Below are 12,368 nucleotides of genomic sequence, written 5' to 3'. Positions count from 1 at the left end.
AGATCCAGAGCATTCAGGAGCAGAATCTAAAGTTAGAAGGAGGACATACTGGCTGCTGCATTGTTGTCAGAGAAGCTTCAACACAGCAGGTTTCCTTCATGATCACACAGGAAGAGAGCAGCTCTCTGATTGGCTGATTGATCACAGAGGTAGCAGCTCTCTGATTGGCTGATTGATCACAGAGGAAGAGAGCAGCTCTCTGATTGGCTGATTGATCACAGAGGAAGAGAGCTTTATTCAGTAAACATCACTTTCAGACAACATAAACAGGACGCAGAGATTAATCACAGTGAAGTTTATACCGAACAATAAGCACATTTATCTTAACAGGAGCTGCAGCTACGTACTCAACGTGGAGAGAAAACAAAACAAAGCTCTTCTAGTTACAAAGGAAGATTAAAAATCATCCATGAGAAATAACTGAACAAGCTAGCTAGAGGAAGTGACGGTGATTAAATGAAAAGGGATACTTTTGCTAACGTAACGAGAGCTAACATTAGCAGGTTTAAACAAACTGTACTGATCATCATGAAAACAGTTCTTCTCGTCTAGGTACATATTTGAGCCGCACTTAATTTCATCTTTTGCTTTTTGAGCATGAGAACACACTCGTACTTAAATGTATTTTCAAATACGTTGTTACTTATCAAATAGGTATCCGCTAGGTAGCAGTGACTGTCAGCTGGAGTGATAGCTAGCTGCTATTAGCTTAAATGCTGTGCAGTTTGGAGTCGTAACGAGAGTCCCTGAGAGGACACGGGCAGAGGATTTAAAAATACAAAAAACATTCAAACATTTTAGGCGCTCACCAGAAACTCCTGGTGAGTGCAAGAAACTTTCTGCCATTCTGTTTCGAGGGCTGAGATTAATAATCTTTTGCCATCTCTTTAAGCCAGAAATATGTCTCTGACAATTTCTATAAAGCCTGTGTGTTCTGTCAGCGCCACGGTTTTGTTCCGTTTGATGTGTAGCTAAAGGGTTTGGGGTTTTAATAAGAGCAGAACTGTAGTTAACATTTTGAGGGTCTGAACCTTGAGTCTTCAGCTACTTCTGCAAAACACTGAGGGTTGGTGATGAAAATGGACGTCTGTACTGGTCTTCAGAAAAGTGTCGAAGCAGCCAAGTTGGAGGTCGGAGGTCACTGTTGCTTATCTGAAAGAAAACGAAGCGTGAAAAGCTATCAGTGGGTTTTTATGTTGCTGGTTATTTTTGTAGATAATACAAACTACTGTTGGTGGTCTTTAAGCTAGTTTGTCTTAAAGACAATCCTCTTTATCTGGAGGTCTTATTGTGTTGCTAATAATGTTTGTCAGCACTAAAACAAAGTGAATCTTTACTGGAGGTGTTCTGTGTCTTACCTGCAGACCTCATCGTGATAGAGAGTTGGAGCTGAAGGAAAAAAAGGAAAGATGTTATCTTGAGTTTAAGTAAATCCATGTTTATGTCATTATTCAACGACTTATCTAAATGCATTACCATTTATTTTCCCCTCTGACTTCAGCAAACTTGTGTCTGAACAGGAAGGAGGCCACAGCGTCGGCCACCTGCACGCAAAAGATTCAATCAATGTATCATCTGTTATGTGGAAATTCAGATGAATAGAGTTGAAATTTGACATGTAAAACTAAAAATGACTCTGTAGATGGCGATCTGTCCGACTTCAGGGTCAACTGAAAAAAGTGCTTTAAGTATTTAACTGCTGAGAAATCCTTGTTTAGATCATTCAATCCCAGTAATGAATAAATAATCTTAGTGTGCAAAACAATTTAAAAAAAATAAACAACTTAAAAGCACAGTGTAACATTTAAACATTTAAAGTCATTTGCTAATATAAATTGTATTTTGATGTCTTGTACTTACTTTCTCTGGTTTGTCTTCTTGCACTGCATGACCACAGGGGGGCAGCACCTGCATCATAAATTTACCTAGAGACAGGTTATGTACAGGTTATGTACACACTGTGAGGTACGTGTAACACACACACACACACACACACACACACACACACACACACACACACACTCTCCTGGGCTGTCACTTCCATCTGTTGAGTGACAGGACCAGCCGTCTCTGGAGAGGAGCTGCCCCCTCAAGGTGTGTGTATCTGTGAATGTCTGTGTGAGCCGCTACACGACTCTGCCGTGGTGATCACGTCTGTCACCTTTCCATCACAGTCAGTGTTAAAAAGTAAAAATAACAGCTTTTCCCAATGCAACAGTATTTCTCTGCTTGTGGCAAGCAGTAAAAACATGGTTGTGTTATTTGCATAATTTAGATTTACTGAGAAAATTAGTTAAATATGAACAATTTTGTAAATAGAATTGAGGATTTTGCAGGATGTTCCACACTGATGTCACATTTAGGATAAATGGTTTCGAACCACATTATAAACATGTTTGTTCCAGCTGTATAAACGTCCTTTTTAATACTAGACCTGACAGGGAGCCTTTGGCCTTTAGTGCAAACCCCAAGTGGACACTCGAGGAACTGCAGATCTTTCCACTGGAGGTTGCTGTCTGGGTTTATCCTACTAAATTACTGTCCAACTAGTCAGAGAGAAATTTGAATATTATGATGAGCGGCGTTTGCACTGATAACCGGTTGGCGTCTTACCTTGCATCTGGCCAATAGACAGATCTCTGTCCAACCGACCGATACCTGGAAACATTAGCCGTGTCAGCCAAGTGTTGAACTTCATTTCACAGTTTGAATGTTATTTGGTACTCCACGTTATACGACAGGAGGATGTACTCTTTACCTTCACAGTGATTCTGAAATACCCACCGGAAAGTAGCAGGAGTTTGGGCAGGTTGCAAGCTAGGAAGAGGTTCGAGGTTCCTCTAAACCAGCCATCCCAGTACTTCTCTGACTTCGACAGGTCTATACGCCACTGATACACACTCTGAGAGGCAGAAACATGACGTTATGTGCTAGAATGGTTATTCTCATGTTCCTCTACCTCTACCATGCGTCTGTAGTCTGTCTACAAACCCCCCAATGATCGGACACCCGAGCCCTTCCAGAGAGGGGGCGTGGTCAGACACAGCTCATTTACATATTTAAAGCTACAGACACAGAAACGCTTCACACACATGTTGAAGAGGAGCTCTGACACATATTTAGACATAGATGATCCTATCTTTGTCTTTTAAAAAGTTAAACATGACAAGTAAATGGAAGTCAATGACTCATTGAGGTTCCATGATAACAGTGACATGCATTTACTTTATAAAGTGAGTGCCTTTACAATAAAGATTAAAACAACACTGAAAGTATGAAACATGTTGGACGACACAGATTGATCAGTACTGACTTTAAGCTAATGAAATATTTCCTTACAATCAGTGTTTCTTCGGTGGGGTTGTTTGTATACCAGGCTCACCTCTGAGGCCGCATTTTCTTCGTCATTGACGTAGCTCTGGTCGTAGAACTCCTCATTGCGCTCCACGACCACGTCAGTCACGGGGCTGGCCTGCTCCAGAGAATCAGCTTTCCCAACCTCACACCTTAGAGAAGAGAGAAGAGAGAGGTTCTCTCACAGAGTCAGGACGGGTTTAGTTTGTTTTCTGTCTGCTTGGAAGCTAACAATCTGGATCCCGAGTTATGTTTGATTCTGTACGTCAGAAATAGAGAATCAAGTGATTTTCTACGTAGGTTAAAAGACTGGACAAGAAGAAAAGCTAATCAGTCGATCACCTACCTTTTGATCTGACCAGCCATCGACACTTTGGCAGATTCCAAGTTCCTGATTTGTCCACTCTTGACGCTGAAAGAGAACAAAGAGGGAAACATCTTTAGACTGAATGTTCACCCTTTCAGAATGGTTTAAAGCAGATATATTATACTCAAGTTCAACATAGATGAAGTCAGTCTGAGTCACCAATTGAGTTGAGTTGCCAGATTTAAGGCTCAAAAACCTCCTTATTTATATCAGCCTCTTCCTGAAACTATTCATTCCAGCTGCTGTCTCTTTAAGGCCACCCCAACTATTTCAAGCAGTCCTCGATTATGTCCCATGTATGTGTTAACTTGGCTTATAAGGGGCATGGGCTCAGATCAGGCTTTCATTTGGTTTTGGGGTATTTTAGCCCTATTCCAAAATGGGTTGGATAAAGCCATGCCTTTCAGACTATGAACTACGATACTGGGAGGTTACCAAGTGGTCTCCATCCAAACTTGAACGGCACCGTTTGGAGGATTTTATGGGCGTTTCATCAGTTAAATAGGCAAACCTGTTGGGCTCTAAGGACTAAGGGAACATTTGGTAGGTCCCAGTTGGGTGTTCAGGAATGGCTCCACAATACCAGTCACAATCCATTTTAAAATAACCACAGCTGACCATTACTGAAAAATGAGAAAATATAAATGTGTGCTTATGCACTCACCTCCATTCTATTGCATGGTCCATGGACTTGAAGGACTTTGGCCTTAACTTCAGGAAGTTCTGTATGCTGTGAAGTGCATCCATTGCACTGCCTACAAAAAGCAAACAAGACTAGGAGGTGTTTGTCAACCTAAAAGATATTCAGTTTTCTAAAAATACAATGAAGATCTACTGTATGTCTGAGTATTGAAAAGCCTCTTAAGGTCAAACTTACCTTCCACAACGTCAATAGCCACCAGCCCGACAGTGGTGGGTAGCAGCATGTTGCTGGCTGTATGCACTGCAATCGCCCCACCAACACCGTGGCCAATCAAGACGATAGGGGGAGGAGTCTCTCCGTAGCAGGCTTGAATCACACTGGCAACATCACTGAGAAGAGTCAGGGAGCATGGGAGTGGTGGTTTTAAGCTTCGCAGTATTTGCAGCAGAACAATGTGGACCACAAATGTTGTTTTTGGTCCAATGTGACTTGGACAAACTTTGACTGAATTAGCAACACTAAGTGGTTTTCCATCGAGCTCACCTCTCGTTAAAACAAGATAAAGGTTTAAGTGGGTGAATATGTGATGTTACCTTGACATAGTTTGAGTGGTGAAGTCTTCTAGTTGATGGACCAGGGTTGCACCTAATGGAAAACAACATTTCTCAGTATTACAACTCAAAGTGCTTTCGACCAATGGGTGACAAAATGAAGATACTCAAACTCCTACAGATTCTTTAGTTTTATACGCTACCTCTAAGACTGAGCTCAGCCATTATGAGAAGGAGACTCATTTCACTCTTGGTATTCACAATCAATTCTCCTCTAGATCCCAAAAACTCATTCCATAAATAATACAATCTAAAATGAACCATTAAAGTAAAAGCCTTGCCCTCTGGTAGCTACCCCCTTTTGCACCAATGTGAATTTTATTCATTGCCTCACCATGACCCCTGAGATCCATGGCTAGTACCCTGCAGGTCACTCTGCTGGCAATTGCTTTCTGAAAAACAAAAAAACACCAAGACAGTCTGCTGATATTAATGATGTAGACGCCATCAGTCATTTCAGTCCAGTCAGCCATTCAAATATCTAGTCGACTTCACCGATACTCACAGTGAAGATGGCCCAGGAGAGGCTCGAATGTCCTCCTCCGTGCAGCAGAACCAGTAGAGGTCCTTCATTTCCTGCTTTATAAATCCTGAAGACATCCCTGCTGTCTGCCTGTCCCACAGTCACATCCTCCATCTGGTCAAAATACTCCCGCCAGGACACCGGGGAGTAGTCAGGCTTACTGACAACCTCACTGGTCGACATGCAGAAACACCAAAAACACATAACACTTTATAATACCCACACTTACTGACCAGACCCGCCAGAAATATCAGAACTATAACCATAGAGAGAACAAACACTGTGGATGATGTAGCATGGCAAACAACAAGCATCCCATTTGAGTTCAGCCATTTTAAAGCTTTACGTTTCCTCTCGCTCATCTAGCTAACCGTAACCAAGGAAATACTTCCACTGGAGCGTTAGCCTGCCGAACTAGCGAATTTATCATCGTTTCAAGATGTAGCCACAATTCTTGCATCTTCCTTTTTTATTCTTACAGCTTGTTAACCACATTTTGCTCCGCAAGTACAAACCCACCAAACATATCAACAAGCAACTGGCAGCAGCAGAAGGTGCTGCAGGTCTAGATGGTTTTGCTATGTTGTTTGCTAACAGGTCAATGGCTACCTTGATGTAGTTTTTACCTTAAGTTTGTGTAATGCTGAAAGTAGACTACAAACTCAAAGGTCACATTGTGTTGTACTTTCTAAAAGCTTACTTTATATTTTTAAAAGTGCAGTCCCCTAATTTAAGTATTTGCATACCTATTTTAAACTTTCAAATCAAACTTGGGAAAAAAAGGATACAAACAGAGAGATGACTTACTGCTCTGTATCAGAGTTTTCCTCCCACATGTTGTCTGTTTAAATCAAAGCTTGTTTTCTTCAGTCCAGAGTATTTCAGTGTCCGAGTCTGGAGTAATCAGCCAAGTGTTCCTTAATAAGGGCCAAACTGGAAAAAGAACTCCACTTCTAGTCTTCTCTGTTGCCCGTCCATGGATGAAATAAAAAGGCTTGCTGCTGGTGTAAGTACAAGCACAAATACACTAGAGGACAATACCCAGTCAGCTGTTGTTGTCAGGTAGCATCACTGTAGCAGCATCCTGTTGGCTGAGACAGCTGAGGAAGGTTTGACGGCTGAGCTAATAGCGTCAAGGGTCAAAACAAAACAAGCTAAGAAGCCTTCATCAGAACAGTGGAGAAGTTTCTGGTAGGTAATATTACATCATGACTCTATTGGCCTCATCAAACATCTTTCTACATAAGTAAGACATGAATGTGCTTTTCATTTGGATACACAACCAGCAAATCCTCCAGAAAGCATTTACTCCATCTTGGATCGTCCTTGATATCTTCTTGTACTTGACTTTTCTTTATTGCTATCAGGCCATCTTGTTAAAAAAAAACAGCTATCCTAAATTCTTCTTTCCCTCCTCAATCTGACATCCACTATTTTTAGATCCTTATTCATATTTTAGTACTTTGGATAAATAATTTGTCTTTTGCATTTTGCTGTTGCCGCTCACAGCATTAACACATTATATGAGTATATATTTGATTGGTTTGATTGGATGTGCATGACGCATGGTCACCAAAAGGGCATATCCTTATGGTTTTTATTTTATTACTTCCGGTAAAAACAATTGTTCAAATTTTACTTAGTAAGAATGATTGTATACCTCCAAAACATCTCCGTCAGATGACAATGACACAATGAATTGTCTACATTTTTTATCCAACTCAAATTATGGACAATGGAGATGGTCCAGGAAATCCATTTCATTTAAGATCTAATCAGACATTGAACATTGTGTAATAAGAAATATAACATTTGTTTCCTGAACATTTATTTTTGATGATGAGATTGTGAATCATTCTGTCGATGTCCCAGAGATTATTTTTCAGAAGAAGGTGAAAAGGATCAAAGTGGGTTGAGAACACAAATCACAGAATGAAAAGTAAATGAGTGATTAGAAAGCGACTGTTGACCAAAAGAGACAAAGAGCAAGACCCAGAATATAAAGAAAGGTTTGAAAGAGAAAGCAGGTAAATATAAACAAAGACATGGTTTGAGGAACAAGATGAAGTGAGGGAAAGGTAAAAAGAACAAGAACAGAGGAAGCCATGAAAAGAAGGTTGAAAGGAGGAGAGAAACGTTCCCGCCTTCTTTTATTTATTCATAAGTGCATCCTCTGGTCGAGCACTGAGGAGGGAGAAGCTTCGGCTTTCCTCTCTGACTCGGCAGGCAGTTTTCAGACACCATGATGGGATTTCCACCTGAGGTCGCACCTTCATTGACCAACGAGGATCATGAATAGGTATGTAGAGACATAAAGAAGGGGAATCATTGGAAGTCATGACTTAAAGAAATGTTTTAGTTAACTGTAGAGGTAGCGCTGATGCACTGACTGACTTCGGACATATTGGTAGAGCTTACAGGGAATAAGTCACTGCAGGATACATGTATCTTCTTTTTACAAAATGTTAACGAAAACATAAAGCAATTATGCTTGAAGCTATTTCTAAATGTGGAAGTTTCAGGCACAACAGGGAAAAGGCAAACAAGCAAAACATGTAATCCCAGGAGGAGGCATGAAGGTGACAGAACACTTAAAGAAATGTTTTAGTTAACTGTAAACATAACAATGAGCATGCTCTTGTTACCTGCTCTGTCGTTAATGTTAACAGACAAACAGTGAGGTCCTTTACCTGCTTTTGTAAAGTGTCTCGAGATGACGCCTGTTATGAATTGACGCTATACAAATAAAGATTGAAAACAGCAGTAAGAAAGAAAATAATCTTCAATAACTGAGTTTATATCTAGCCTAGGACACCAGCTAAAGATTGTTTACTACCTTCTTTGTGTCCATTATGATCGCTAGATGTGCTGTATGACATTAAACAAAAATAATGATCTTACATTTGCTTAAAAGCCTCGTACTTACGCCGTAGACTTGGTGTGCCATTATAGAAATGTGTTCCTTTTGTTTATAGTGTATTATTTAGAAGTTTTAATATTGTCATTTATTATGTATGAATAAATTCATTAGTATCTTGCCAGATAATGGTACAGTTTGCAAATTGTACTTGACTAGAATGTTTGTGTGTCAACGTTTGTCTAATCAGGAGCTGACCTTGATTCACACCTGCTACTAACAAAACTTGGACACCATCAACATGGAAATATCAACAAAGATTTCTAAACATGGCAAGGATGTTGTTGCATCAGAGAGTTCGACTCCAGAGGAGGAAGTGCTTGCAGATGGCCTCGGTAACACAGATCCCAACACTGGTTGTCGGGTGGAGCCTAACTTTAACCTCAACTTAAATCTGACCTCGCCAAGCAACCCCCGTGCAGCCGCCAACACCTTAAAGCTGCAAGGAGGCAACAAAAAAAATGATGGAAGTAAAGGAGGTGGGAAACCTGGAGGGAAAGGGGCAGTTACTACAGAAAATGGCAGGTCAGTGAGCACACTAACAACCCCTGTGACATCACCTGGGGAGAAAGATGATCCATCACATCAAAAGAGCAAAATTCCAGCTTTGGCTCGTTCACCAAAAGCTGATACGGTGAACAGCAAAGGCGAGCAACGACTGAAATCCCCAAATCCAAAACGTACTCCAATGCTGAGCCCCAAGATGGACGCAAACAGCCACATAGTGGCAAGTCCAAAACCACAACGGGTTGAACAAACGATTGCAGGCAGCCCGAGAACAACTGAAAAAGGCAAAATACAAGGACAGAAAACAGAATCTGCAAGTCCAAAGCCCAAATCACATATTGCACTAACATCTGAACTCACAACTAAGACTACAAGCAAAGTAACAACCAGCCTTAAAATGCAACCAAACAAGAAAGAGGATTGTGTAAGAGAAAATAGCTGTGAGCCACCAAAGACGCTACACCTTTCTGTAAGCCCCAAGGTCCACAATCAGAAAGGAGATTCAAATGTAGAGAGTCCAAAACTGGCAAATCGAAGCCCAAATATCACAGCTAAAACTCAAAAATCCGACACAGCAAGTGCAAAGTCCAACGAGCAAACCAGAAACAAAGCAAAAACTCCCAGTTCTGAAACACCCACTCTGGGACAAAAATCACTAAATCTGAATGTTGAAGTAGCACTGCTCAGTACCAAGGCACCACACTCAAGCTCTCTCAGTCCGAAACCATCAACACAGAGGAAAACTGCTACTGCTGAGACAAGAAACACTCACACAACAGGGTCAGAGGAGAATCTTGATAGTAAGGATTCAAGTGCTGCTTCTGGATCCAAAATAAGTTCCAAATCAAAGGACAGTCTTGATGCTAAAACTGGCTCTGATTCCAAAACCAGTCCTAAAGCTAAAGGAGCAACGGGGTCAAAAGACAGTCTGGATTCCAAAAGTGGTTCTGCTTCTAAAACTACTTTGGGATCAAAGGACAGCTTAGATTCTAAAACTGGCTCAAATTCCAAAGCAAGTCCCGATTCTAAATCTGAGATTGGGTCCAGAGAAAACCTTTCTAAAGTTCCAGTCCATGTCAAGGTAGGATCAAACAGTCACGTTTCAAAAGCATGTGTGGGTTCTGGAATTGGTCTCAATGATGACTTCAAACACAAAACAAGTCCAAGAAGTTTGAAACCCAGTACTGATGCTGATGTACTTTCAAGTCCTAAACCCAGTCCAACCAGTGCAACTTCTAAACCTTCTCTTTTGGCCCCTGGCTCTAAGGCGGACTGTGTTGGATCCATCTCCCCATCATCTTCAAGAACTGGTCTGTCTGGGTCCAAAGAAAAGATTCTCAAATCTTCCAGCAGCACTAAACTCAGCCAAGTTCCAAAAGATACACTGAATACTTCCAAGTCTGGACCAGTTCAGTCTAGTTCAAACTCAGCTCGAGTAGATATGTCTTCCACCCTGACACTCTCTCCACGTCCAAGTTCAGCAAGTAGGAGCCCAGGATCTGGTCCTGCTAGAAGTCTTGCTACAAGCCCGGGTCAACTACACAGGGCGGTCCAGAGGAGTCCTGGTTCTGCTCCAGGTGAGATACATAATCAGTTGCACAAGATAATCTTAACTCAATGTCTTCTTGTAATTTCATGGGTTGCGTCCCATTCTTTGATCCAAAAGACTTTGTCTACTTTTGGTACAGTTTGTGATTTGTAATCATCCGTTTTTTGAAAGTTACAAATTAGATTAATTAGAGCCTTAAAGGACATTACCTTTCAATGTCCAAGTCATTAGATTGTTGATCATATACTTCATTGGCGTAGCAATAGGCTGCTACCACAAACACTCATATTGAAAGACAATCCAGTCTTTGGAAGAGAAGACTAAATATATGATCAAATTTAAGTCCCAAACTGTTTGTAAGAGAAGTTCTATAAAGGATGTACGGTGCAGCTTGAACCTGAGTTGATTTTATGTCTTGTCCAAAGAAGCCTGTTTGCTAAAGTTTACTTTCTGTTTGCAGCTTCAGGCTTGCTAACTGCTTTGGCTGCATCCAGTCCCAAAACCAGAACCACTGTTTCCTTAACAATGGAGGGTGGATCCACACAAGAGCATGCAGCTGTTGGATCTGTTCCTGTGGAAACAAACGCCAACAGCATACCCAATATGAGCAGTCTAAGTCGTGGTTATTCTATCACCTCGACTCCATCCAAAACAGGCACTGTCATTGAGGAAAACAAACTGCCAGAAACTAAAGTGACAGTTGTAGGACGACCGGTGGTATCCCAGGGTGCAGTGCAAGCTGTAGATGTCACTGCCAGTGCAGGGGCTATACTGGTTACCCCACTGAGAAAACCAAGCCACTTGGGAGTCACAAATGCCATTACCACTGGTAACGATATCCCAACGTCAAAGGCAACAGGTGTGGAGAGAAAGGTAGAAGAGAGGAAGAAGGAGAAACAAAAGGATGGTAAAGGGAGCTGCTCTTCTCCGTCTCCTTCTCCTCAAGTTTCTACTCATGTGAGATCCAAGAGAGTGAAGGAGATCGCCACTATGACCGACTCCAGTGAGACGCTTGATCTGCAGGCAAGGGAAAGAAAAGAGGTGGGCATCCAAGTGGAGGTAGATCTGGTTCCCAGCTACACTCTGATTGGCTCACCAAGCTGTCAGTCGGGAAGTTTAACCTCGCCGACAGTCCCATCACTGTGCTGCATCCCTGCTGGTCAGCCACCCTTCCAGCATGTCTGCAAGATTGACATCGAGCTATGTAGCCAAACCGTGCTTCCTTCTGCTGTGAGCGATAAGGCTAGTTCCCTACCCGCCTGTCTGCGCACATACAGCTTCCAGCAGAGCTCAACTCTCAAGTCACAGCTACAACCAGGACAAAACCAGGACAGAGATGTGAGTGTGGAGAGCATCTGGGAAGTTGATGAGGGGACGAAAGAAGTGGACAAAGGGAAAAGGGAGCAAAATGAAAGGAATAAAAAGGAGAAGGACGAGACTGGGAAGCCGCAGGACGTGGCTCGGGACGAGGACGGGATGACCTGGGAGGTCTACGGCGCCACATTGGATCTGGATTGTCTGGGCACAGCGATCCAGTCCCATCTGGAGTCAAAGGTTCGGGAGCAGGAGAAACGCATCACAACTTTGAGGAAATCCATCTGCTCCACTAACAGCTTGAAAGGGTACAGGCTGAAGAAGAGGCAGAAGAAAAAGAAAAGAGGAGGGATTCTGGGATGCTGCAGGAAAGCGCCTGCAGTGGCAGACTGAGAGTCAGCTCACATATAAAACCACACTATAAAGACAGGGCACGTTTAATTGTTTCCAGCACTCTCTTCTTCATGATGGTTGTTGTGGCCTCGGTCTGAGAGGCCTGCATGACTTCACCAGATGTTAGGAATCAAAAATGTTTGAAAGAACTCTATTTTATTAAAATCTGAAAGTAAAGAGCAATAAAATC

The 12,368-nt window shown here is 42.0% G+C and overlaps 3 protein-coding genes across 4 annotated transcripts in view; 2 read left to right on the top strand and 1 right to left on the bottom strand.

The window, feature by feature from the left end:
* Positions 1 to 12,368, top strand: part of LOC306841093 (broad substrate specificity ATP-binding cassette transporter ABCG2-like) — a 57,389-nt gene that overhangs the window by 19,213 nt on the left and 25,808 nt on the right. The gene's annotated exons all lie outside the window — the stretch shown is intronic.
* Positions 283 to 6,708, bottom strand: LOC306841100 (protein phosphatase methylesterase 1-like). Of its 2 annotated transcripts, XM_079370761.1 has the most exons (14): positions 6,306 to 6,708; positions 5,481 to 5,670; positions 5,310 to 5,367; positions 4,958 to 5,009; positions 4,599 to 4,753; positions 4,386 to 4,476; positions 3,701 to 3,766; positions 3,383 to 3,506; positions 2,785 to 2,902; positions 2,614 to 2,658; positions 1,861 to 1,925; positions 1,477 to 1,544; positions 1,359 to 1,389; positions 283 to 1,152 (listed from the first exon to the last, which is right to left on the bottom strand). In XM_079370761.1, exons 1-13 carry the CDS (start codon positions 6,332 to 6,334, stop codon positions 1,368 to 1,370), a joined length of 1,083 nt encoding a protein of 360 aa, XP_079226887.1. In that variant the 5' UTR covers positions 6,335 to 6,708; the 3' UTR covers positions 283 to 1,152; positions 1,359 to 1,367. The 2 variants fall into 2 exon arrangements, with proteins under 2 accessions (XP_079226887.1, XP_079226886.1); XM_079370760.1 differs by lacking the exon at positions 6,306 to 6,708 and having other exon boundaries at positions 5,481 to 5,722.
* Positions 8,316 to 12,338, top strand: gprin3a (GPRIN family member 3a). The gene is made up of 2 exons (XM_079370742.1): positions 8,316 to 10,499; positions 10,932 to 12,338. Exons 1-2 carry the CDS (start codon positions 8,657 to 8,659, stop codon positions 12,176 to 12,178), a joined length of 3,090 nt encoding a protein of 1,029 aa, XP_079226868.1. The 5' UTR covers positions 8,316 to 8,656; the 3' UTR covers positions 12,179 to 12,338.

Source organism: Symphodus melops, assembly GCF_947650265.1.
Source record: "Symphodus melops genome assembly, chromosome: 20".
NCBI lineage: Eukaryota > Metazoa > Chordata > Actinopteri > Labriformes > Labridae > Symphodus > Symphodus melops.
This window is presented reverse-complemented; position numbering and strand designations above follow the sequence as displayed.